The 26,864-nt window shown below is 47.2% G+C and overlaps 1 protein-coding gene across 3 annotated transcripts in view; it reads left to right on the forward strand.

Annotated features, from left to right (window-relative positions):
• IGSF3 (immunoglobulin superfamily member 3) overlaps positions 1-26,864 on the forward strand; it is a 91,560-nt gene that overhangs the window by 20,952 nt on the left and 43,744 nt on the right. For all 3 annotated transcript variants that reach the window (XM_090120737.1, XM_090120728.1, XM_090120738.1), the window contains exon 2: positions 16,308-16,685. In XM_090120737.1, the coding sequence (XP_089976863.1) occupies positions 16,308-16,685 (378 nt within the window). The remainder of the gene's footprint in view (positions 1-16,307; positions 16,686-26,864) is intronic.

The raw sequence follows: 26,864 nt of genomic DNA on the forward strand, positions 1-26,864 counted from the left end.
TGGCATGCTTTACCCATGCGTGGTTGATCTGTGGGTCACCAGCACATGGAGAGCTGTTCTGTCTAATCAGTCCCATGCCACGAGCTAGTCAGCAGTTAAATCTAATCCAGATCACGTAACTGCCAAATGCTCTAAGTCGCCAAGCCCTTGCTCTGTACTCCGTAAGGAAAGCAGACCTGGGTGAGCTGAGCTGCTGCGTTCTGCCTGAGAGCTGCTGTACCCACAGCAGGAAGGGCAGCACTTAGTGGAGGAATTACTCAGATTTGTGCTTGACTGAAAGTGGAGGTGTTGGGAGGGAGGTTTCTTTCCCCCTGGGCAAAGTTGATGTGTAGCTGTGTCACCTGAGACTGACTTGAGCTGAGGTAGCTGTGCTTTGGAGAGGCTCTCCTGTCTCCCATCTGCATGGAAATCTGTGTGCTTCAAGTATCAGGCTGTCCTCATCTTCTGGATGGCCCATTTTGGAGGAGGATATAGAAAAGAGCACGAGGATATAGAACAGAGGATATAGAGGGGGTGAGCACGAGGAGTTTTACTGTGTATCCAACACCTAATAGCTGCGCTAGCAGACCCACTGGAATACACTGCTAAAAGCATCCTAATGATCTGAACGTAATGGCTTGGAGCCTTGGAAATGTGCTCCCTAGGAAGGGCAGCCCAGATTTGACACGCAGCTCCTGGAGGAGGAGGGCTGGGCTACTGTCTGCTTTTCAGCACACCAGGAGGTACATACCCACTGGGAGACACAGTAGGAACAGTGCCTGGCTCTACTGCTCATGCTTCCTTCAACTAAGGCTTTTCCTCAGGTGGTAACATCTGATCTCCTCCAGGCACTGGCTTGAAAAGGAAAAAAGCTGTACCACTTCTTGATGTTAGGAGTGCTGAAAGTGAGACTTGCCTGTCAGAGGAGGTCCTGGAAGCCACCAACAGAGCCACGAAGGCCAGTGAGATCCGTAGAGTTGATGAGGAGGGGGTAGGAGTGAAGCTGGAAGACAGCGAGACTCCAGTTTTCCAATGGATGGTCTCACATAGAGGGAACGCGTGTAGGTGATGCTAGAAATGCCATGTTAAGGATGCTCTGTGGTGATGAGCACCAGTTTTTGCATCGTTCTCATTACATGCCTGAGTGTTGAGTATGTGTAGAGTGCAGAGAGGCTTCTTGGGAAGTACAATAGTGTGTTCAACTGTATGAGGCCAAAAATAAATTATCAAAAGAAAGAATTTAGAAATTAATAAAGCTAAATGGATGTCTGCAGCTCCTAGAAAAGGGTGTCGTATTTGAAAGCATATTTTTGAAAATCCATTTGCTTAGTAGTCATCTTACAGATAACTTTGCTATTTTTACTTTCTTTGCTTTGATGACACTTCAATGTCTATATAATGTATTTAGCATCTGCATTCTTTTCTTGTGTAGAGGCAAAATGTATTTGCTAATTTTGAGTTGGCTTTATACAATTGCTGTGCCTCTTGGCTGTAAGTTAAATGAAATAATTTTCTTAAAGCTATTATAAAGGAGCATAGCTGGCACTATCTCCCTTCTAACCTTTTTTTTTTAACCTCTCTCATATATCTGCAACCAAATTTAAATAGAGAATATATTCCTGTGCCATATTAAGTGTAATAAAGACTGTGCTCTCAACTCCCACAGACCAAGAAGTAGGGATGTTTGGGTTAAGCACAGTAATCTACTGGGGAATGAATGCAAGATCAAGGGCATTTGCAGATATTTCTGTGTTGGAAGGGGCTGTGGTATTGCTAGCAGGTTGCTCACAAATGGTGGGTTAGATTACCTCTCTTGCAGGCATCAGTATTTGCATCTTGCCATTCCTATTTGATCTGTGAGCAGTGATGAGAGCTGTATACTTGAATTCTGATTTTCTGAAAAGCAGTCGGCAGTCATTAGGGCAGTGCTTAGACCCTAGAGGCTTTTTCTGTGTTTTCATCCTGTTTCTGTAACCGTGTCTCTTGTTATCTTGTTCCTGAATATTTTCTCTTGTGAGAGGAGACTGTTTGTTGCAGCTGTTAAACCTCAAATGTCTTGAATTTCCCTTAGGGAAGAGGAAGAAGAGTTCCTGAGGTTTCTGGATAAGAAGGTTGCAGGAACACCTACATGTGTTTCCCAAGTACGCAGCCGGGAGGGAGGTATTATTGGTGCTGCGTTAACCAACGAATGGATTCTGACTGGCTCAGCCTGTGATTCCTCTTGCTGTGTAGAAGTGGCTTAGCGAAATAGTTGAAGTTTCTTTTCTCTTTGGCACGTAGTAGCACTGGATGCCTCTGGTTGCTTTTGTCAGAGCAGCGTAGCTAGGAGGTGTCAAATGAAATTATGGATGTTTGTTTGGTCTCCTGGCTGGATGTAATAATGCATGTTTTAGTGAAATGTGCATTGAATAAACATTGGGTAAATCTCCTAGGACAAGCGCTGCTGGTGCCTGGAACCATGATTGTCTCCATGGCAGGATTTTAAGAAAAATCTTCACCTAAGAAGAACTCTGCACTGTGTATTTAGTTTACACTGGTTCAGTGATTTGTAATGTTACTTTTTATGTTTCTTCTAAAAATGACCAACCTTAGGAGAAGGTAGCTGGGTAAAAATCTTGTGTGCGTGTATTGCTATCAGTGTTGGTTCTTTCTCCCTCTTCCATGGTGCTGATGGCTGATCTGGATGGGTTTATCTGACCCACTGTTGTGCTACTGTGCTAGGGTTGTCCTCGTGGCCTGATGGAGACTGTCAGCCCTGCGTTGCCTTTGTGGCTTGGAGGTGGTTTGGGTGATGTTTATACTCCTTTTGGTGTGGTCCCTGTGTCTGTTCAGCTGGTACCAGTCAGTTGCTGCTAAGGCTCCTAATCAGGGCAGAATCTCAAGGGTATAGCTATTTACAGGCAGGCAGGGGGAACCATTCCTGACTTGCATCAAATAAGAGTTTTATTCCCATTAATTGAATTCTTCTAGACTCTGATAACATGAGCACATTGAAATCAGATAAATGAAAAGCCTCTCTCGCTGGTAGCTGTGTAAGCTTTCCCTTAACTCCCTGATCAGAAGCCACCAGGCTCTGCTAAATACGTAGCTGGAGATCAAAACTTGTGCCTGCATCTGCTTGTCAGGGAACTAAGCCAGCAGGACGATCAGTGCTGCGTATCGGCAGAAGGGGAGTTTGTCTCCTGCTCACCACCCTTACTGCAGTTGATTGGAAAAGATTTTGTGCTTAAAGTGACATGCTGCTCAGCCACTCTGAGATGTGTGGTCTATACTCAGAAGCTGGGGCTGTGCTTTCGTCCAAGCCTTCAGATAAGCCTGCAGCTGTAGGAAGGAGCGAGCCTGCTCTCATTGCAATGGCAAATGTTGTGTTCGGAGCATATCTCAGCCATGCAGACCTCATGCCACATGGATGCTGAGAAGTGCTGCAGCAGGAGGACCTCTGGACTTGTGCCTCCCAAGCTGTGGTGTGGCTGAGCTGATGTTGTCACCCTGAAAAAATCCAGCCTGCAGCTTTCTCTGGACTCCCTCTATCCATCAAAAGCCCCTGGTGGCTGTGGTTATGGAGGGCATGCCCCTTTCTTCATCTCATTTCCAACACCAGCTCTTGGGGTGGTGCTGGAGGCTGGGGTCCTTCTGGTGCATCAGAGGCTATTGGTTAATCTGGGGTCCTTCCCCCCTGAACCCAGCTCCCACTTGCAGCAGCCAGGTGCCTGGCTTGTTAGTGCTCAGCTGGGCTTAAGCTTGTCTTGGTTTTCAGCCAACATTACTCTACCCTTTGGGTACCTTTGGGTCATTCTGCTTTTCCCTTCCCTGTCACGACCATCATTCATGAATGCCAGTTTAACTTTTTTGTTGTTTTTTCCCCCTTACCTTCCATCAGTATGTATCCCTTAGCTGTTCACACCACTGAGGCAGTGGCACCTGCCCCCACCCCAGAACACTTCCCACCCTCTCTCCTGTCCTCACCATCTGCTGCCTCTGCTCCTGCTGTCACACAGTGACATGGCGCTGGCGTATGTCTCCTGGGCACGCTGACCTCACCATCACAGAGAGTATTCGGCTCCTGCTCTCTGCAGTGTTCTTCATAGATGCTTTTGCTTCTCCTGCTTTGCTGGGTGACACTGATGATGGTTGCCCTGGGCAGCCCCTTTTCCACCTTCAGCTTTGTTCCTCAAATGGTACCAACCGGTACCAAGAGGTCTGGTATGCAGATCAAAGCCTGCCTTGACCTGGTTGTTCATCCTCTGCTCCTCTCCTCCATGCCTTTGCCAAATGTAGACTTTTCTAACCCTTTTGTTTTCCTTAAGGCTTCCTGCTCATTTTCCCCGTGTCTGCCATTGCTTTGCTACTCAGAGCCTCCCTCTCTCAGTGCAAATCTGCTTTATCCCCTCCTCCTTCAGCAGCTGTTCTGTTTCTGCAAGCCCCATGGGGTGCTCTGTCTGGAGCTCTACCTCCCAGCCCAGATCTCTGCCAGTTTACTCCGTCTCCATGATTTACACTGCAAGGATTTTCTTGATGGATCCTGCTGCTGTGTATCTCAGTGGTGCTCCAACACTATTTTCCTTAGCTCAGCAATAGTCCATGCAATAACCACATCTGTTCTTTCTGGAGCAGTATTCTCCATGTCCTGTTTTATGTGCTTTCTTCAGCCTCTCCAGGAGAGCCTTTCTGACGTCCTCATGAGTATTCTTTACTGAGCCTCAGAACTGTTTGTGGGTGTTTTTTTTTCAGGCTTTAAGGGGCTCTCTACGTGATCCTGCCCACCTCTTCCTGGAGTCTCTGTCTCAGGGTAATGTTATCCACTATTAAAGTTCGACCAGCCTCTGCTGGCTTTACAACTGGCTTCACACTTCCCTTTGAGCCAAAATCTTGACCTCTGTCTCTAGCACCTATGTATGTGCATGTGCCCGCCTGTCTTTCTGTTCGCACTGCAGCACTTCCTATCTGTTTCTGCCTCTGAAATTTGTTCACCTTTTTGTGCTTTCTGCTCATTCCTGTGAACTCTTAAATTAGTTCCTCCCCCTCTGCCCTGCCAATTGAAAGATGCTTGTCTTTCAAAGCCCTTCTTCTCGTTCTGCCTTGCCTTTAGCAGTGCTGAAGCCTTAGCTCTCCCTGTTGTGTGATTCCCACCTTCTAGTTTGGTTTCCTCAGGGTTGTTTCTCAGAGAATCGTGGCTTATCTGATCGTGTTGCCTCCCTTTCCTGGATAACCTGGGAGCCCTTTGGCCAATTTCAGGCAAATATGACAGTAGTTGAGAGCTTGGAGATAAACGAGTTCCTACAGGTTTTGTGAAGAGGAGGTAGCTGAGTGTAAGGGGATGATGGGACTGAAGGAGACCCTTTTCTTCACGAGCTCTAGCTGTGCCTTCAAATTACTGTGCCAGTGCGACAAAAGCCTCAGCTGAAACTTCCAGTTGCATCATTAGTCTTAGAGACAGCCTCCCTCCTGTTGGCAGAGGAAACTAGGCTTCATTAAGTCCCTTGCTCTTAGGGCTGTTTGCTGAAAGCGATGGCTCAGAGCCCTTTTATTTTCTCCAGTGTGCCTGGGAGCGGCCTGCAGCAAGCAGCTCCAGTGTGCTGCTTCACCTGGTGCAGTGCCACAGGGCGTATGCAGGTTGCCAGCATGGCCTGCCCCGGCCTCCCAGCCTGCCTGAAGGTGCTCCATGGCAGGGCTCGTGAGATTCTGCAGCTGCTGATGAAATGCAACCGGCAGTGAATGCAATCCCATCTTAGTGTCCATCAGAGCATGGCTGAGACTGGAAGGGACCTCTGTGTCCATCCGGTCCAACTCCTGTCCTGGGGACACCCAGAGCAGGCTGCCCAGCACCCTGGAGACAGCCTTGGAGGATCTTCAAGGAGGAGACCCCAAAGTCTCTCTGAGCAGCCTGTGCTAGTGCTCCATCACTCACTTAGCACAGAAGTGCTTCCTGATGTTCAGAGTGAATCTCTTGTGCTCTGATTTGTGCCCAGTGCTTCTTGTCCTGGCACTGGGCACCAATGAAAAGAGCCTGGCTTCATCCTCTTTGCAGGTATTTATGCACATTGGTAAAATCCCTCTTGAGTCACCTCTTCTTCAAACTGAGCCACCCCAACTCTCTCAGCCTCCTTGTAGGAGAGGTGCCGCAGTCCCTTTGTGATCTTTGTGACCCTTCTTTGGATGCGCTCCAGTTTGTTTCTGTGTAGTGGGAGACTCAGAAATACATCCAGCACTGCAGAGAGCCTCACCAGTGCTGACCAGAGAGGAAGCATTACCTCCTTCTGCCTGCTGTCTAATGCCGCCCAGAATACCAGGATACCTTTGCAGCAAGGACACGTTGCTGGGTCGCGTTCAACCTGGTGTCTGCAAGTCCCCCAAGGCTGTTTCTGCAAAGCTGCTTTCCAGATGGGTGGCCCCAGTGTGTCATGGTGCAGGGAGTGGTTCCTTCCAAGAGTGGGGAATTGCATCTGGTTCTCCTTCCTATTCCTCGATGATAGCATCATATTATGAAGGGGTGTAGGGGAAAGGACTGTGCCTTTTTCTTAGACTGAAAGCAATAGTAATGTAAATACTTCTGCATACCCGTCCTCCCCCCCCTTTTTTTTTTTTTAATTCCCAAATAACAGAAAGCACCTGTCCTCCCTTTTGAAATGGGAACCTTGGTAATTTGGTGACAACTGCTGGAAGTCTCTGTAGCATGTCAAACTAATAAATTATAGTGTAAGGAGCTGAAGAGTTCTGACATCTTAATTAGCAGTATGAGGCAGTGAGTAGCTGAAGAATCTCCCCTGATCTGTATCTGTCTTTCAGGGAGGGTCTGTAACCAAATCACAGAAATTTCAAGAGGCAGCATCCTGGCACCCTGCTGACAAATAGAGCACAAAGTGGAACCCAGGAGAATTTAGGGGAAAAAAATGGAAACTGTCTGCTGTTGTACAGCCACATTTTGCATTCTTGTGATCCTTTGTGGTGGGACGGGAAAATCTATTTAAAGAATTGAATGCTTTTAGGCAGTACACTTGACTTTGGGGATAACTTAATTTACTGTTTACCTGAAAGCTGTTTCTGCTGAAGAAGAGGTACAAGGTGTCAGCATTGCCTTGCAAATTGGATATTCTCTCATGCTAATGGCTGTGGCTGAGGGGCACAAATGTTTCTTCTGCACACTAGGAGGAAGCAGGAGAGATTGCTCTTGGCTGCGTTTGTTTCTAGATATCACACTTCATAACTTCTTGCTGTGCTGCTTCTACAGAACTATGCCCTAAAAAGGGAGGGAGGACCAAGCACAGAGCCTGTGCCAAAGGACCCTGTCAAAGTGCTGGAGGAGCAGTGTGCTACTGGGGACAGTGGGACAGATGGAGAAGAGTGTGCATCAGTGGAATCTGTCATCAGGGTTTTCAATTTTTTTGTGTCTAAGATATTATTAAATCTCTCTTCTTAGTAAGGAAATGATTTGGGGATGTACAGCTGAAGGAACTGGATCACAGTGTGAAAAGGAGATGCTCTTGCCCCATCCCAGAAGAAACATGCAAGTAAAGGTCTTAGAGTGCTAAACTCCTAAATGTCATCCTTAGCGAAATGAGTGAAAACCCAGGATCAGAACTAGAAGGGGGTGGAGCCAAGTAAGCAAATTCCATGAGCATGTAAAGATGGACCAAAACAATGAAGTTTGTCTTGGAAGGTAAAAGGAGGATTTGGGGTGAGGGATGGAGCATGTGCTTGCTTCACATGAAGACAGCAAAAAGTTTTCTTTCCTTTGGGGAAAAAGGAAGTTCAAGAAAAGATAAGGAACCAAGCTCTTCATGGATCAGAAGCGTTTTGAAGACTTCCTCATGAAAGAGAGGGGATTCCTTTAAAGAAAGGCTAGGTAGTAAAAAGCATTTCCTTCTGGCAAGGATGTTGTGAAGGTGAGACTTGGGACTCTACTCTTTTCTCTCCTAGGAGAATGTTTAAAGCACGTGGGATGTTATGAAGTGAATTACAGCAATAATAAGGGCATTCTGTTGTTGGAAGGGACTGCAGAGCATGCAGGAAAATGCAAAAAGAAGCGACACTAAAATGTTATTGACTGTGAAACTAAACGAAGTTTCTTATTGTCGGAGTGATTGCTCAGGGAGTAGTGTTTGGCAATCACAGAACTGACCCTGGCTGTTGAACATGCAGGACCTGAAGACTAAAGAAGGATAATAAAAAGAAATTCAGAGGCTGCAGGGCATAAGGAACTATGTCAGAAATTTCCTGCCTGGCTTTGTTGCTAGCTTTGTTGCTCTAACATATCATTTTTTGTCCCCCTCTGGATAGGTTGGGAGCTCAGACCATCTAAGAGCCCAGCGGCCTGAAGTGTGTGTTGATGCTGTGCATCTTTGGTACTGACACGACAATACTGAATCTATTAGAAGTCTGAGAGCGCTGCAAGAGGCGCTAGAATAAATGGTGTGCCCTTACACATGTTTTGAGAGCCTGAAAGAACAGAAGAAAAAACACACCTATCAATCTTGAGAGATTTCTCTTTTTTGTGTGGGTCTACTCTTAATCTTAATGTGAGCACCTGTGGTTATGGCTTCAAAGCTCAGGCTGGGAAGGCAGTAATGGAACCGCAGCTGCCTTTCTTTGCAAAATATGAAAGTAGGCGATACCTTGGATGTTCTGGCCAGGCCTCTGCAAGTGCTGCTGTCAGTACAGTAGTGCTAAACCAGACCTTGAACAAGTAGCAGCGATAAAAGTCACCAGGGCATGTATTCAGTGTGCTGGAGGAAAAAACACTTCTAAGGATAAAATTTGCACAGCTCCTTGTGTCTTAAGTAATGCGTGGGCAAATCAACACTTCCTGCCTTCATATTCCCAATATAAATATAATCTGCTAGAGAGCTTCTGCTTGTGTATTTTTCCCATCATGATCAGGGTAATGATGGAACGGTATATGGAGAACATGCTGATCCAAGAGCTGGTAAAGTCCTGTTCTGACCTTGGAAGAAGAGAAATGCTTGATTAAGTAGGCCCAACGTTTAGGGTGGAACCCATGCTGCAAAACATGCCTATAGTGCTACTTGAGTGCTCGGCCATCTTCTAGGATTAGTCAAAACTGACGTGTTCTTTGGGGAATACAAGGATTTCAGAATACAAGGAAATCTTCTCAGCAACTTTGCAGGAAAACAGTTAAACTATAGTAAGTAGTGGGTGTGCTGCAGAGATACTGGAGACCTCAGCAATTGTGTTGACCGTTATGAATCCTAACCAATAGAACAGTCAATTCAGTCTTTCCCTCATACTTCATCAAGTAATGTTATCCATCTTTGATATCAGGTACAGCTTGATTCACCAACTTCCTTAAAGGCCATGTCAAGTTAGGAGGCTGATCATCACAGGCCCATTGAGCTCAGGAATCTATGTGCAGAGTGGGTGCCCTGTCATCCTCCTTTGTTTTTGCTCAAGTGGGGTTTCACCTTTTTTTCTGACCGTGTGTGTAGTTGGCTGGCTTCTGTGTGCTTGGTTCCTTGACATTTCAAGTGAAGCTATATTAGATTAAAGAACAGTTTCAGAATTAGTGCAGTCAAGTAGGTTTTAGATGTGTTTTCTGATGGGCTGATTAAGAACAATGGAAGTGGAAGAGCAGGAGTTCTTGTCCTGTACATCTCCCATAGCAGGCTGATCTCCACCAAGGATATTTCTGATGAAGTGGAATGTCTTTTAGAGGAAGCTAAAGTGTGAGAGACTTCATAATCTCACAGAGCAGTCTCTGGTGCCGCGCTTTTCTGGCTGCTGAGAAGTCAGAAATATACCTAGCCCCCATGTCCAACCTGAATCGCTCTTGTTCACACCTAAGTCTGTTGCTTCTTGTCTTTTCCACATCCAGTACTGTGAATGATTTCCTTCTTCCTTCCAGCACTTGCAGAAATGTACAAGTTGTAGCAATAGAGATGATTTGTGGCTCGAGATTATGCCATTCTAAGACGGTGTTTAAAACTAGTGCATCTTAACATCTCTAATTGTAGGAGCAGAGAAGGAGCAGTTAGAGGAGTGTGACATTCATATAATATGAGGTTTGCTTAAAAAATCCCAAGGGCAGATCACATTTAACACTGCAGCTGCAGAATACCAATTCTGTACTGTGGAAAGGAAGGGAGTCGTCTGTCAATATAAGGACCAGATCTGAGAGGAACCAAAGGATGAAAAATGACTCTGATCTTGGTGAGGGGCTTGGATGTTTGACTGGCTGCATAATTATAAGAGAGGTACAAGACCTCTTTTGCAGTCAGAACTTGGAAAGCTAGTCACAGGCCAGAACAATCTGTGGTGATTAAAAGAAATGTCACCTCTTTCATATTTATTGAAAACATTTTTCTTTAAAGACAGTAAACATCTGCTGTGGAACTGAGTGGATGTGAAAGGGAGCAGCATGCAGACATGAGTGAAAGCAGTTGTGTTGGAAGAACAAAGGGCTTCGCTGGCTGCTCCTGTCTCGTTTCCCTGCGCTTTGATATTTCCCTACTGATTGTGATATTTCCATACCAATTATTGTATAAATTGTTCCTGGCTGACCTCGCCACTTAGCCATCCTTAGTTGGCTCAGCAGTGGGAGGAATTTGAACGAGGAATGATTAGCTTCTGGGGTCAGTTCAGGAGGGACAGTCCGAGTGGTGGGATGGTGGCAAGAGCGAAGGAGGAGGAGACAGGATCAGGCCCCCTTGATACCATGATTTAAACATCAAAACAAGAGGGTAGGGATGGGGTTGTACTGTAGCTGGTTCCATCCAGTCCATTGGTACAGTGAACCGTCCTGGCATGAGAAGAAATGCATCGAGCAGAATACTGTTTTCCCAGAATGAGGCTTCACAGTAATAATGGTGTTGGGGGGAGGGAACAAAGGGGTATGCTGCATGTTTTCTTCTGATAGCATTGTTTTTTCCATCTGGCAGCAGGTTGCAGCGTACAGAGATTCTCCCTGCTGTGACTCATTTATGCAAAAATTAAGCTCGAACCTAATTTTTATTTGTGCATGTTAACAGGAGACTTCACAGAATAGCAGGTGTGCATTGCTAGAAGATTGGCCCTGTTTTGGTGTTGCCTGTTGTAGTGGGGTCACCCGTAGAGATTACATTAGTCCTCAGTCGATGAAAATTAAGACGGCCACTTGGGGAAGTGCTGTCAGTGGCCAGACAACTGTGAGCTTGGAAGAGCCTTTGTGAAAGGAAACAGGGTTTTGTGGATGTCTGATTATTCCATTGGCTCTGCAGCAGAACTAAGCCAGGTTACTGCAGAGCACGGTGTTCCTGTTCTGGGGTGGGGGGAATAGCAACAGGGAGGAGGAATTGGTTGCAGGGATGCCAAGTTTGCTTGGCTGCAGCCAACAGTGTGGTATGAGGGTGGCCAACACACGGGCTGCTGCAGCTCAAGGATGCTTCCACCTGCCCTACTGCTCTCCATGGTGCTCTGCCCATGATGGCATGGCATCTCCCATGGTGCTGTGGTCAGCGCTATGCATGGTGTGCTTGGCGCCTGCTCATGGGTGCTGTTTGCCTGGAGCCTCACTCAGGTTAGGGAGTAGATGTTTTTAGCACAGCTGCTCTTTAGCATTTGTGCATGAATTGTCTTCATTATTGGAAATATCCTGCCAGTTCCTGTGGTCTCATTCAGACATTCCCTTGTCATAGCCATATGGGGTTTATGCATGCTCCCCTTCCCTGCCTTGCACACAGGTGATGCTTCCTGCTTTAGTACGGAGGATATCTGGGGGGGAACCAGTTCAGTTTGCCATGTTTGGAACTGAGGTGGCTGTGCTGTTAGGAAAAAAGCTGTAATGGTGTCTTTTTTTTTTTTTTTTTTGCTCCTGTTGTAGCACAGCCTGTAGATCAGATGTGGCTGTATGACTGAAGGATATTGCCTGTAATTACAAAGATGAAAGGGGCACGAGGACAGCTTTAATATGGAATTGTAGCTCATCTTGGGAGCCTCCCAAACCTGATGGGATCTACTACCTACCTATAGTCCTTTTTTAAGTAATTCCCATCCCAGTATGAACCTGGGCATCTTTTCCTATTCACAGTATTCCTCGACACAGAAGTCCCCAGCTCAGCTGTGTACAGTTTGCAAGAGTGATCCATGTTGTGAAACTGGACCTGATTGATTTTGGTTGGCAGCCCTAGGTTTTTAAACAGGAAGAGATGATAAATGGTCACTTCTTGACCGTCCTTTCCATGACACATACAGTTGTACAGACCTCTGTCAGATCTCCTCAGAGATTATCATTTTCCAAGGCCTTGCCTGCCCCATAGTTTCTTACGTAGAGACCGTTCTCTACCATTTATTGTCCTTCTTGCTTTCTTCTGAAGCTCTTCCTGTAAAACCCATAAATTGAACAAACAATAGGAACAACAAAAGAAACCACAAATGTGCTCTGTGTATTTGTGCAGGCAGCCGTGAGAGGAGGAAGAGGGATCTCTTTGGAAATGTTTACTGTCTGCTAACTGTAGTCAATAGCACAAAGTAATTTTTTAAGGAGAATTTAGGATTATTAGCATGCAGTTCAGTTATTGACAAATACTGCTTCAGAGCCTCCAAGAGAAGGAGAACTGCTGTAAAGCTGCAGGACTAGAAAAAGCCCCTTAAGCTGTGTAATCCATTTGGTGTTCAGAGCTGTCAGCCCTACATTTCTGGAAGATATAGAAAATATGAAGACTTTTTTAATTGCTCTCTAGTGACTAGAGGCCCAGGATAATACTCCTGAGTTTCTCTTTTAGATTAAAGTTATGCTGGCAATGACTATTGCTTTCTAATATACCTTGATGCAGTTTGCTATGGTGCCTTTGGGTGCGGTGCGGATGTGACCCACGCTTTCAGCAGTGGGGGGATTGTTTGTGCAGGAAGCTTCTGATAACTCATTGTAGATGTGGCACTGAGGGATATGGCTTAGTGAACATGGTGGTGGTGGATTGGTGGTTGAACTAGATGACCTTAGTGGTCTTTTCCAACCTTCATGAATCTGTGATTCTTCCATAATTTTTATGGGTGAGTGGATGCTGTGGTAGTTTATTTCTTACATCGTAGAAACTTACTTCTCGTGATAAGCCTTGTGTCAGTGTTCCCAGTTTGTACGCCTGTTTGTCTAAGACAAAACTGAAGGTCCGCCTCCTTCCCAGAGAATAAGTGTTTGGCCCTTTCTGAAAGGTGGCATCATTGTAGTGTTTCAGATCACACATATGATGGGACCACTTGTGCTTGAACACCTGAGCTCTGCGTGTCTGTGTGTGGAAAGGCTACTCTGGCTGTAGTCAGTTGACACTATTGGGAGGGTGTTGATTCTGAAAAGACTGAATTGCAGTTCTTCTAGATGAAATGTCTAACTAACAGGGATATTCAACGCTCCTTTCTGGCCTGTTGATTGAACAGAAAGGCATTGAAGTCTTGGCTTTGAGACACTGCATTTCTCCCCTGCTGTGCTGCTGAAGCTATCCCTCTTTGCTTGCCTTTCCAAGCTGCTCAGCATGAAACTGCAGCCCGTGGAGACTGCTGAGCGTATGGGAGGTGCTGGGAATGAGCATCTGCCCATCCCCTTGCAGTGTGACCCAGAGCTTTATTGTTGTGTTGCATGAGACCTCCTCTCCCTGTGCACCTTCTGTCCTCCAAAGGGGGGTCTGGGAGAGAGAAATGCCAGCAGAAGTGTAAGGGGCTTGCTCAGCTGTTGCTTTGCTTGCTCTTAGCTCAAAAGGCCCATGACTCAGCCCTTATCTGGAAGGGATAAGGATCAGGGAGTGCTTCCTCTAAAGCATGCAGTATTTGCTGACTTCTTTTGGGGGGAGGAGGGGTGGGGAAGCAGATGCATGAACATATCACTTCTTATTAATTTTAAAGTTGCTCTTGGCTCTCTACCTCCTCCGTATCAGCCCTTGCATTGTCAGTAAATTATATTGGATTTGCAATTAAAAGCCAGCTGTGCCAGTGAAGTACCAGCCAAATGCCAACCTTAATCGTCTCCCAGGCTTCCAAGGAGAGGTGTGGAGCACAGAACTCTTCCTTCAGTGAGCTCTTCTCTCGCTTCAAGAGGACGAGATAAGAGTTTAAAATGGGATCTTCGGCATATTATTTTTGCTAATCAAAACGCTTGCTCACTAAGAAATGCTATTTGATACTGAGCGTGCCTGAATTCAGCAATTCCCAGAGCTTGAAAACTGCCAAGCGTACTTCACCGCACAAGAAGTTAACCATTTGGGGAGAGCCCTTATAGTGGTGGATGCTTGTCTCAAGCTGATTGTTTTTCTCCTCCCCTTTCTCAGTTACATTATTCATTTGAGAAGTGTTTTCTGCTAGTTCCCAAAAGCCACTGGCAAAGGAAGGAAGAAGCCCACCGTAGTGCTTGCTGTGCAGCTCAGGGGATCCTATCTGCACACACTGGGACATGGAGATCCACAGTTTGTGTGCCTGAGGTTGTTATTTTGCCTTTGAGTAAGGGTCAGTCTCTGATGGAACGTCGTTTTGCAGTGGTTGGTTGGAGAGCTCCTCAAAGCGTTCCTAGACAAAACCAACTGTAAAACAGTCATCTACTTAGAAACTCAGAAATAACTAAATGAGTGTTGGTTTTGCAACTGTTAGTTCCTGCCACTGCATGTTTGCGCGGTGGTGCAATTTTAATTGTTCTTGCAAGCAGGGTGTCTGAATGCTACAATAAGGCTAAGATGTGCCTCCCTAATGTGTATTCCACCTTTGTATGCAATAAAGATCTTGCCCTTCCTGCTTTAAAAACAGTTCTTCACTTCAAAGGCAGTAGTCTTTGCTTTGTCTTTTGGCCTTTGCAGGGAGAGAGGAGGGTCTGGTTGCACCATAGATGTTAGTTGTCTCTGGTGGCATCTGTCTTCAGGATGAAGAGATTGGATGGAGAGCAAAGTGGGGAGGGTGCTTGCCTCTGCAGTTCCTCTCGCTATTTTTTCAAATGTGCTAGATTTCCCCATCCATCCAGCCATTTCTTGAAATCACATTATTTCATAGAGAGTAAAAAGAAACGTAATTTTGAGCAGCAGTTAGCCGAGCCCAAGTTAATAGTTTGTATTGCACTCCATCTGTTCAGCTGCATGGCTTGATGGACATACTGAACCCATTTTTCACCATTTGCTTTAAGCTGGTAAGAACCGTCTCTCCTGGCTCCCATCCAAGGTGTCTGTCAAAAAAAACTTGTCTGGACACTGATGGCCAGAGGGGGAGATGGAGCCATTAATCCTCTGATGCTTTTGCTTGCAAGTTGCAAGTTTTTGAAGGATGAAATTCTTTTCTGGTCTTGAACATTGTTGTCAAAAATGAGAGAGAAAACAAAAATATCACCATGTGTGTGCAAAAACACAGGGAGGATGAAATTTGCAAACGTGATTATGCAGGACCTGCTTTAAATCAGCTTATTGCTGTTTTATGATGGCAAGCAAGCAGTCACAGAAGCCAGGGTGATTGGCCTCACCATGTGCACATGCTGCTGGTAACTCAATAACCGATGAACACCCACCGTGGTCTCCAGACCTCCAGCCTTTGATGTAGCAACAAACAAGATAGATTGCTGTAATTTATCTGGCCCCTGGAGGGCTCTGCTGGTAATGTGCCATGAGCCCAAGGGCCAGCCATCCATAATCTGTGTAAAAATACAGCAAATTGCTGCCCTGTCTTTGTTCAGAGCTCTATGACTTTGCATGTGTACAGCGTGCAATACCAGGTCTTGATTTCCAGCAGCCAGGGGTGGTGAGCCTTAGAGTGTAATGTGCCCGCTTCCTCCATTAACTTTAATTGTTTTTGTTATGTACCAAATATACTCCTTTTGAATAGACTTGGAATGGCAGTGCTAGGAATGTGGTGTATCCTGGTACGCCTTCACAAGTGTGACTGAGAGGCTGGTGAATGAAGGTGTGCTGGATATGAGGGAAAAAAAATTGGGATTTTGCACCAGCTGGAGCAACTGCAAGGCTTACTGATGGAGGAGGGGGCTTGTGGCCTGAAACCCAAGAAGGGTCAGAGCACGGTATAACAGAACGGTGGCTGTGTGGTGGAGAGGGCGGAGCATTGCTGAGAACATGCAGCCTTGCTCAGAGCAGTCCCCCACAAAGCCCCATGCTGCAGGCATGTGATGGAGCTGCCATCTTCTTGCTGAGCTTCTCACTATTAGCTGAGCCTTTACACACATCTCTGCTGTGTCCCACCAGTTGGCCGGTGTCGCCTCTGGGGTGCCAAGCTAGTGCCTCGCCAGCCACAGTGGCCCTGTGTGGGGTTTGGAAGTCTGCTGGTGGAGCTTCCACTGACTGTGGCCATGATACGTTTGGGGGAGGGACACGCAGACAGCCTGCTAGGTAGTAATGCTGCTCTGCTCTGCTCTCTTCCCACAGGCATGGCCTTTGCTCAGCGGCATGTGGCGGTGCAGGAGGGGCCCCTCTACCGCACAGAGGGCTCACACGTGACGCTTTGGTGCAAGGTGAGCGGCTACCAGGGCCCAGCAGAGCAGACCTTCCAGTGGTCCATCTACCTGCCCTCAGCCTCGGAGCGGGAGGTGCAGATCGTCAGCACCGCCGACCCCTCCTTCCCCTACGCCATCTACACACAACGGGTGCGCGCCCAGGAGATCTACGTGGAGCGGGTGCAGGGGGACGCGGTGCTGCTGCACATCACGGAGCTGCAGGACCGAGATGCTGGGGAGTACGAGTGCCACACGCCCAACACCGACGAGAGGTACTTTGGGAGCTACAGTGCCAAGACAAACCTGACAGGTGGGTCTCAAAGGACGGCTTGCTCTGTGGGGCCTGGCTGATTGTCCATTTTCTTACTGGTAGTGTCAAGGTGATGGTAAAGCTACCAGGGGGGATGTGCTGTTCTGTATACAGTGACATGAGGGTGTGTATGGGTCTCAATGCAGACAGGTTTCCCACTGCACATGGGGAGATGTGCTCACCTGCAGGTCTGTGGCACGTCGTCTACTGTCTCATAGCCCAACAGCCACTATTTCACATCCCAGCACTTATGAGAGAATGAATTCTCAGGCTCTGAGTGTTACCTTTTGGTGTTTTCTTAGGTCAAGGGATGGGACTTGAACCCACAGGGTAGAAGAATCAGCAGGGTGGAGAAGTAAAGAAAATGATCCAACTGTAAGCCCTTTAACCTGGTATCATGCCAGTGGCAAAACCACTTTCCTACCTGCTGTAAAGAAGCCACAAGGGCTGCAGTTCAGATGGTTATTTTGGTGGCTGCCTTCCTTTTTACTATCAGTGTATGGCTTCTATGAGTGGAGAGGTGCACACCTAAACACTCCTTTATTGTAATTAGGTGGCTTACTTCAGGTAACTGGATTTGTGGTTCCTCATACAAACAAATCTACATGAGGGCTGGCACAGCACAGCACTTGGGGTAGTGAAACCCATTAGAGAACAGAAAGTGCCTGGGGACAGAGAGAGGTAGTGGCCATGGGATTTGTACTGGGCTAATCTCTCAGGAAACTATACCTCAAGGAGTCAGCATCTGAGCCTCAGTCCTTGGAGGAAAGCAGAGAGCAAGGGAGAGGACTGGTGTTAGCCATGGACATAGAGTGCAGTGTGGAGGGGATATGAGTGAGCATAGCCAATGTCTGATGCTACCTTAGTCCCTAAGGCTCAGGAACTGGTGCCTTCCAAATTTTAATTGTTGCTCAGCAGCTTCCTTGGTGGCCAGCCCTGGGCTTTCTGGGTGAGATGGTTGTGCTCTGTCCCGCCCTTACTGCTTGGTACACAGGGCACATGGAACTTGGGTCTCAGCACTGAAGACATCCATGGTTAGTGCTTTGAGGACATCAGCTTCAGGGCTTACGTGTGTCAGGGATAGTCAAGGAAATTGATCTAAAGTGACTTCTAGTGGATTAGTTAAATCGCCTTACGCCCCTTCGTGAATGCTCACGCTCAGAATGTGTGGCCCTAATTTGCTTTAGCTTAATTCATTTCCAAAAATCCACTTCAGAATTAACTTCGGGTCACGCATTTTGAGTGTGTATCTATGTACGTGTTTGCTGAGGTTTAACAAAACTCTGACAGAAACTGAATTCTTTTGTGCCCTCATGTGATGCCTCATGAAGGACAAGCCCTCATAGAGGGTGGGGCAGTAGCAGCACCTCCAGCCTGTGCTCCTACCCTCAGCCTTTCTCCCACTGGCACCTTTTGCAGCTGTGTAGGTACAGCTGTGTCTCCACTGTGCTCCAGGACCATGTGTGCCACCCTGTCTCTTATAAATAGTTTGTTTGCTGATGCAACGTGCCTGAAAGCAATGATGGGAGCCATTGTGAGGTGTCCCTGCAAAGTCCTGTTTTCTGGCAGTGAGTCTATGTGAGAGGACCTGCACACAAGGGTCAGCAGGTGGTGGGTTTTCAAGCTGGCTTCATTGCTACAGACCCTAGTCAAGAAGAGCTACATGAATGCTACATATGAGAGTTATTGTTCTCATTTTCTCAGAAACAGAACCAAACTTTTTTTTTCTTTCATCCAGTTATGAATTTTTAATTGACTCATTAGATTGAGTGGCTCTTTTTTGGCAGCAAAAAAGCCTGGAGGGAGATAGGTTTGTTAGCATCTCTATTCTCTCTGTTTATGTGTGAAATGGATGGTTTTAGGCTCACTGCACTGGGATCTTTAAGTTCCTTTGCCCTGTGGCTTGAAGAAAGAGCTGAGGGAAGAGACTTTCCCCTTTTCACCAAGGCACACAGCCCTGTGATGGGGTAGCTTGCTGGGGCTGGATGAGACAGCAGTACAGGCTCACACGTGGGCTGCTTTCAGTACCAGCACATCTCGGCTTGCAGCAGTGGCTAGGATGTGTGTTTGCTCTTGCCTTCTGAGCAGTATCAAGGGCTTCTGAGGTTGCTAAAAAAGAGAGTTGGTAGCTAGTTGGGCTTCAAAATACAACTCAGTGCACCTTATGGTCATCAAACATGTCTGGTTGTCCCCCTACCATTTTTGGTGTCTCATCATGAGGTTCCTTTATTCACTGGGGATCTTGGCTAGAATCTAGCACTGCTTTTCTAATGTGATGTCAGAAGAGGGTAGGTGTGGCACTGAGGGACATGGTGTAGCAGGCATGGCCTTGGTGGGTTGATGGTTGGACTAGAGGATCTTAGCGGCCTTGTTCAGCCTTAATGATTCTGTGATGGCCTGGAGTAAACAGTGCTCCCCAGGCACTTCTTGTGACTGTAATCTCCACTGATCTGAATTTAGGCATATATCACAAGCACTGATCTTGCCTATGCTAGGAATTAGGCCAGTAAAGTGGTTCAAGGGCCTTCTGCTATAGGGGAATGTATATCAAGGCTTAATGTTTTTAATCAGCCTTAAGTTCACTTCAATTGCTTCAAAAACAAGTCTCTCCCTGTATCTTGTTGCCTCTCTTCTACTCCCAAACAATATCATTGGGAAGAAGGCTGGGAGATGTCCTGCGTTCTTCCTCCCAGCACATCTTAGATGAATTGCAAGTGCTGAGTGAGGCAGCAAAAAAAAAACCAAAAAACCAAACAGGTGCAACTCTGCTGGATGTTATGGAACCATGGCCTTGTGACTGATTTATGAGAAAGGATTAAGCCCATGTAGCTGCAGCTCCATTGTTTGCCTTCTGAGTAGAGCTGATAGAGTACAGTTCTCCAAGGCCAATATGAAATTGCTGAAGCTATTTGTCGGGGGTGGGGAAGGTTTTCTTTTTTACAGAAGTGTTGTCCCACTCATCTAATGCCATGTATGTTGTCTAAGCTAGGTGCTGAGGCAGTGTCTGCAGTCAGAGGACAGAGAGGCAAACCTGGAGAGCACCCCATCTTTGTTTAGGTTATGGTATCTTTCTCTAGGTTGACTGAAAAGAGAGCCTTAATGTGGCATTTAGTGTCAAGTTCTTCCTGTAGTGGCTGGTGAGGTGTTTCTGTGCAGTAATTTGGATGAAGCAGCAGCAGTGCCGTGCAGTCTGAGATTCTGGCCTGTGCTTCTCATCTTATGTTGATGGGTAAATAAACTTGTGTGTTGCTGAGGAGTGGAAGTGAGCACATGGCAGTTACTTCAGAGTGCGTGAGTCACTGCAAATTTGTACTCCACTCTGTATCTGCAGTGGGTTGTTTGTGTGCCTGTATGCTTACTTAGATTACAGCCAAGAGGCCCAGGTCTAACCTCTTCAGAAGTTTCAGACTTTTATCTCAGTGGGTTTTTTATCTGTGCTCCAAAAAACATTGAGCTCTTCTTCAGAAAGTAACTGATTTGAGGGAGGAAATTAAGCTTTGAGGTTTTTCTTTAATAGGTAGCGACAGAGTGGGAGAAAGCCTTTCAAAGCACTTGAGGAGGTGGCAGCTCTTGAACTCTGTATTTTTGGGGAAGCAGCTGTGCGGCATCAATCCTTAACAAGTTAAAGCAAAAAAAAAAATAAAAAAAATGAAAGGGTTCAGGACAGGGAAATGCATAGCAACCTCCAAGGTACTTTAGAACGAGGAGGAGCGATTGGTGCAGACTTGAGAGCCAAGCAGCACTTGGCCTCGGCAGCGAGCAGGAACAGGCTGGTGCCTGCAGGGATGGTCGCCGTCCTTCCTGTCTTCCCAGGGTTTGATGAAAGGAGGGCAGAGAGCATTAGCATGAGCTGGGCACCTGAGAGGCTTTCACAGAATTCCAGCATGGTTGGGATGTAAAGGCACCTCTGGAGGCCACCTGCCTCCAGCCCAGAGCAGGCTGTCCAGGACCACATCCAGTCAGCTTTGGAAGGTCACAAGGAGGGAGACCCCACCCCCTATGTAGGCAACCAGAGCTCTGTCCCTGCACAGTGCAGCACTTCCTGATGTTGGTTGGCACCTCCTGTGTCCAAGTTTGGGCCTGTTGCCTCTTGTCCTGGTATTCAGCATCACAAACTTTGGAGGTGCTGTAGGTAAAGATTTATATAGGCCAAACACTCAGTGTTGGAAGGGAAGGAGCCAAGTGTGTCTCAGACAGGCTTTTGAGAGAAGAGGGTTGTTCTCTTTGGTTAAACTTGCAACCAGAAATCTCAAGAACTTGTCTTGGAGAGCTGAAGGGGACGTAAGAGGCAAAAAGAATGAAGTGAACTTTTATTGCCTGTAACAGCTGCTGCTGCTTGTTGCCAGCAGCTTCTCCTCTTTGTCAACTGCTGCCATACGTGATCTGTCTGCACACAGGACTGAGGGAATATGCCTTCACCCAGCTTTGCTGTGCTGGGGAGAGCAGCAGCTGCCCTGGGGGCCTGGGGTCACTCACTATGAAAGTAGTCACTTCTGCTCACATGGGTCTCATGGACTTCACTGGCTGTGCATGATTCCAGTTGTTAACTGGGCTGAAGGTGGCTTCCCCGAAGGGAGGTGTCAAAGAGTAAGACGACAGTCATGCAGACAAGGATCTACTGATTTGAGTATGTGCTTTTTTCTATGCTGCCTTTGCTTATTTCTCTCTCTGAGGGACAGGGGAAAGTGTCATACATGCCAGCAGGCTTCATCCTGGGGAAGACAGAAACCAGATCCTTACCAGCTCTACATAGTAGAAGAATGAGCCAGGAGACGAAAATCAAAATAAGATGTTCGGACTGCCCAGTGAGGTGGCACACCACCACCTCTCTAGGAGTTTTCAGCACAAGGATCAAGTGAGCAACTGGAGCTGACCCTGCTTGGGCAGTTTGGACTGCAGACCTCGAAGGTCCCTTCCACCTCTTCCACCCTGCATTGTGCTATGGTGGCAGTAGAAAGGCTGTGGGGCAGTAGAAAGCAGTATTAGGCACTAGGTGGTATGGAAGGGTGTTTTTTTTTTTCTGGCCTATTTCTTGTATTTCATATGTTCATATTTCTTTTGAGAGTTTGCAGGAGTTTATCTCTTGCTTACTTTGTATGAAGGTGAAATCTGGAGATCCTAATCTCAGAGAGGCTGGGAAATCTGAGGCCATCTCAGTGGCTTTGCTACCTCTGTGAAGCATGTGTATGTTTTATTTGGCCAAGCAGTCAATTAACCAACGTAAGTTCTAGGGTTGGTTATTGTTGAAATTCCTGCTCTGTGAGTTATATTCATCTTTGCTTGTTCGGGCTGTGCTTGTTGCACTAATTAGTTCCCCAGAGGAGTAAAATGTCCTTCACTTTCAAATTCCCCTTTAGCTGGCATAAAAAATAAAATAAAAATTCAAATACCTTCTCCTAGGTGGTCCTCTGCAGCCAGACACAGGGTATTTTGTTCTTACCATCCTCCTTCACGTGACTACATTTCCCTGTAGTAGTCTTGGAAAAAAGAAAAAAAAAGAAAAAACATTTGACTTACACTGCTCTGCTTTTTCTCTCTATTCCTATGTATGGAGAAGGAGTGCTTGATTACAAGGGAGCAGGGAGCACGGTTAAGCATATTTACCTCCAGCCATTCCTATGGACGCAGCCTGGGCAGTGGCAGCAGCAAAGCACAGCACCCATTTTCTGGAGCAGTGTGGGGCTGGGAGATTTGGGGCATCAGGTCCTCCCTGCACCAAGTCGCCAGCTTGCTGCCTCTCCCGGGGTGCAGCCCCCCCCCATCTCCCTCCCTGCTTTCCAGCTGGTGAAATTAGGGATAATAGCGTACAAGCCGTACAAGCCTTTCACAAAGTCTAAGCTAAATAATTGTAAAGTGCTTTGAGCTCCTCAGATAACGGGAGTTAGGAACAAAGGCTTATATTTCTGCTCTGCCTGGTAATGATCCTGAATGGGATTCGTTTCCAGCTCTGCATCCTGGAAGCAGTGCTGCTCCAGCTCTGCGCTGGCTGTGCCCTGGGGAAGTGGTGCAGATAGCAGGAGCTGCAGGGCTGGGGCACCGGGCCCTGCCAGCTGTGACCCTGCTGCAGGAGGAAGGCACTAAGACCTGCTCACAGAGCCAGTCTCCCTCCCTCCCTCCCTCTCTTTTTTTTATTTTTAATCTTGGCTTTAGCTGTAGACAATCTGGCAATGAATTGCACGGGCCAGTTCTTCTGTGTGCTTTTTACAATACCTTTTTGTGGGTGCCATTCTGGTTGTAACTGAAAGCTTGTAACAGAAATCTCTCCAAGCATCCTTGCGTTGCTGGAGAAGGTTCACTTGTTATTGTGTGCATCTTTATCTTGTTCTCTGCTGTTATTTTTTCCTGCTAAATGCTTCCAATTACTCCTGTTTTGTTGCAACATGCAGTCTCTTTTCACATTGGGATTGCTTGCCTGAGTTTTATTTTTTTGTTATCGTATTACGTATCTCTGCTTCTATATCTGCAGGCAAAATAGAATAAATTTTAGCTAGATTGTACCTGAACAAATGCATAACCCATTGTGTTTGCTCTCTCCCTTCTTCATGTCATGGCATTTTTCCCCTTCCTCATCATCCTGCCCCATTACTCTCAGCTGCAGGCAGCCCAGTTGCATGGCACCTTTGGGCTTTCAACTGTGGAATGAACCCTTTCTCGTTTCCCACCCACCTACCCCTTCGTGGGAAACCTGGCATGAGACACGTTGGGGTCACATCACTGTGTTCCATATGTTTTGCCTACACTGGCCCTTTTCAGTTGGGGTACTTCTTAAAATTGAGTTGGCACGTGGAACAGGTTTGAGGTGGGAATGTGTGCTGTTTTCTCTGTGTGTCTGTATACTTATGCATAGGCACTGTGTAGGAAAGAAATGTATTTTAAAATGCATTTCTAAAAATGGAAATGAATACAGACTCGGGCGATTGCACAGCACTCTGCTCTCAGCTCTAGCCTTTAGGCCTTTAAAATGCACCCTCTCCCTCCTAGACTTATGATGCCTTTTACCTGTCATAAAGGGAAGTGCAAAAGCCCAAATGGAAATGTGCCTTCAACTGGTGAAGAATCACAGCATTTGGCTTGAGTAGGTTTCCGTGCAGTGTTGAACCTGAATAGTAAAGTGGGACCAGCCAGCCAAAATGATCTTGGAAAGGAGAAGAGCCTGCAGCAGCCTGGTTCCAGGAGGCTCAGGGCTGCAACCTCCAGCCTGGTCTCTCAGTGGTTTGGGGCACACTTGGCTCTGCTCAGCATCAACCAATGGGGCCAGGATGCTCACCTGGTGCCAGTGCAAGGCTTGCCATCCTCTGCTGCTAGAGCCGTGCACAACAGCCTGTGTGCCCGTATCACTTATCCTGCCAGCATTTCCCCCGTGTGCTTTGCCAGTTCCCAATGAAATGAGGCATTTGGTAGTCCTAAATGTCCTATTTATAAATAGGATGTCTTTCAGTCTGTTGCTTTGAGAAGAGCAATGGGTGGTGTACAGGCTGTTCACATAGATGCCATCATGTCTGGGTGCTCAGTGTCAATAAGAGGTAAAGGATGCAAAGGTTTTTAAGGTGAGATAGAAAAATCTTTAGCCAGGGCATCTGGGTTGTCCCGGACTCTTTTCCCCAAATGGAGGTTCTGGATGCTCTCACCCTTTCCTAGCTGAACCAGCTGACTGGATGAGGGCGGCCGTGGGGCACAATCTCTTTGTCGTGCATTCCTGCATGTGACAAGTAGCAGTCAGTCTGGTGGCTCTGCCCCAGGGACCACGCCATGCCTGCTGATATACCCCACTGGCATTTCTGGCAGCTCTTCCAGGCTGATGGGGAGTGGGGTGCTCTTCTCCCCCACCTCCTGACAGCCTCTCAGCATTAACGTGGAGTGCAGCTGGCAGCATATGGCAGCCATCCCTGCTCTCAGCAATTGCTCGGTGAACTCTGAAAGCGAAGGACGATCCCTGCAGCTCCTGCCAGCTGTGGTGCTTGAGAAATCCCACGATGGAGCTGGCCGTTTTTCTGTTAACAGCAAAATTTTGCGTTCTGCGCTGCCCGGTTTTTCCCTGCTACCTCTTTGGGGACATCTTGCTCTGCTTGCTCCTTTTTTCTTCTCCTTTTATCTTCACTTTCCCTTGAGAATTGCTCTGTCTCTTCTCTGGTGCCAATCTGGGTTGGATTGCCCTGCATTCCTGTTGATCTGCTGCCCAGAATGGTGAGGGCAGCTGCTCCTACAGCTGATCATAGAATGGCTTGGGTTGGAGAGACCTTGAAGATCATCTGGGTCCGACCCTCCTGCCACTGACTGCAACCCTTAGGCTGTGACCATCAGATGAACTCTTTACCCACTGAACAGTTCACCCTTCAAATCCATATCTTTCCAATTTAGAGGTAAGGATGTGGTGTGGGACCATGTCAGAGGCCTTGCACAAGTCCAGGGAGATAACATCAGTTGTCCTTCCTTCATCTACCCATAGCGTCACTCCATCATAGAAGGCTGCCACATTGGTCAGGCACAATCTGCCCATGGTGAAGCCATGCTGGCTGAGTCAGATCACCTCCACATCTCTCATGTGCCTTAACATCTCTTCCAGGAGGATCCGCTCCATGATCTTCCTAGGATGCCAATGCTTTGCTTGGGTGTTGTGGGGAAAGCAGGTCTGGTGGTGAATGACAAAGCCCCCATACAGCAGAGGGGAAGGGCAGTGCCCACTGCTGAACAGCTTGCAGTCCTGTCCCAAACTCTGACAGTTTCCCCACTGCCTCCTGCCCTGTGGCACAGGCCCAGTGCAGGAGGACCTCAGATGTGCTGGGAGCCAAAGCTGAGATGGGGGCAAAGAAAGCTGGTGGGGGAGAAATTTTTACATCTTGACTCTGTGGCTGCCCTGTCAGTTTAGCCCTATAACAGTTTTACAATCTTTATCTGATATAGGTTTAAGAGGATTTCCCTGGGCGCAGTGGGATTATTATAAGTCAGAGAGCAGTCTCCAGCTGATATTCCTTCAGCAAGTATTTATTTTAAGTGGGTTTAACTGTATTTAATTTTTTTTTTTTTTTGCATGGGTTACAAGTAAATTGTTTACATTATTAGAAAAGTAGATCCTGGATAAAACGAAGGAATGCACTACTGCTTTCCAACTTGGGGGCGGTGGAAGGAAGGCAGCAGCTGGAGGTGGGGAGAAAAGAAGATAGCACAGCAGAGCTGGGGAAAATGTAACATTATTCCATGCGGCACTGATTGGTAATGCTGCCAGACAGCTGTTTGCAAGTGGATGTAACGGGGAGCAGAGCAGCAAGAACCGTGAGAGTGCTGCTCTGTCCCCTGGGGAGGGGCTTGCATCTCCCCCCTCCTACCCAGCCCCTGAACCAGCTAGCTGACCTCACAGCATGGTTACGCTAATGCCTTCACCCAGTTCTGGATTTCTGTGCCACCTTCAAATGGGAAGAGCACCAGAACCAGCATCTCTAGCCCTGATGGGATGGCCGCACTCTGGCTCCCTGTGTCTTGTAGGGCTTTATTCACGCTGCTTAAAATGTCAGCGCAGGGCTCTGCAAAGAGGTGGTGGTGTAGGGATGACTGCCTTGGGGACATCCTTCTGTCCCAGGTGTGGTGTGTGCTCAGATCTTCTCAGACCTTGTTCTTCAGATTTTCCAGCCTCTTCTTTGAGAGCGAGGTATTTAAGGAACCATCCCTTACCAAATGGGTGTTGTGATTGTAACTTGTAATACTGGATTTCTTCTTGCTGAGGGTGAGAAGGTGCAAAGTCCACCTGATTTGTGCTGCAGGGTGGAAACTGAAAGCAGGTCCCAAAGTAGCAGGTAACCATGATTTAGAGGTTTAATTAAGGGGGGTTAATGTAAGGCTGTCATTAAATTAGAGGGTTAACATGAGACACTGGAGCCTTGTTATCCAGTGTTGTGTCAGTGTACCGCAGATGACCACCAGCTGTCTGGCACTGCATTGTCACCTTCTGAGCTCCCAGGTGTACAGAGGCCACTTGTGCACTTGTACACCTCCCTGCAAAATGACAGGTGATGGCTGTGTGCTGGGATGACCCACCTGGCAGTGATGCACTTGCATGCAGGGAAAAGGCTGGAGAGGAGGTAAGGTTGCCAGTCATCCAAAAAGCCTCATTTGACAGCTGAACTCACACAAGTGTGTGAATGCATCCAGAGGATGTTGCACTGGTACAGGTGGTCCTGTGTAACC

Source organism: Phasianus colchicus, chromosome 1 (genome assembly GCF_987193195.1).
Source record: "Phasianus colchicus chromosome 1, bPhaCol1.hap1.1, whole genome shotgun sequence".
Taxonomy (NCBI): Eukaryota; Metazoa; Chordata; class Aves; order Galliformes; family Phasianidae; genus Phasianus; species Phasianus colchicus.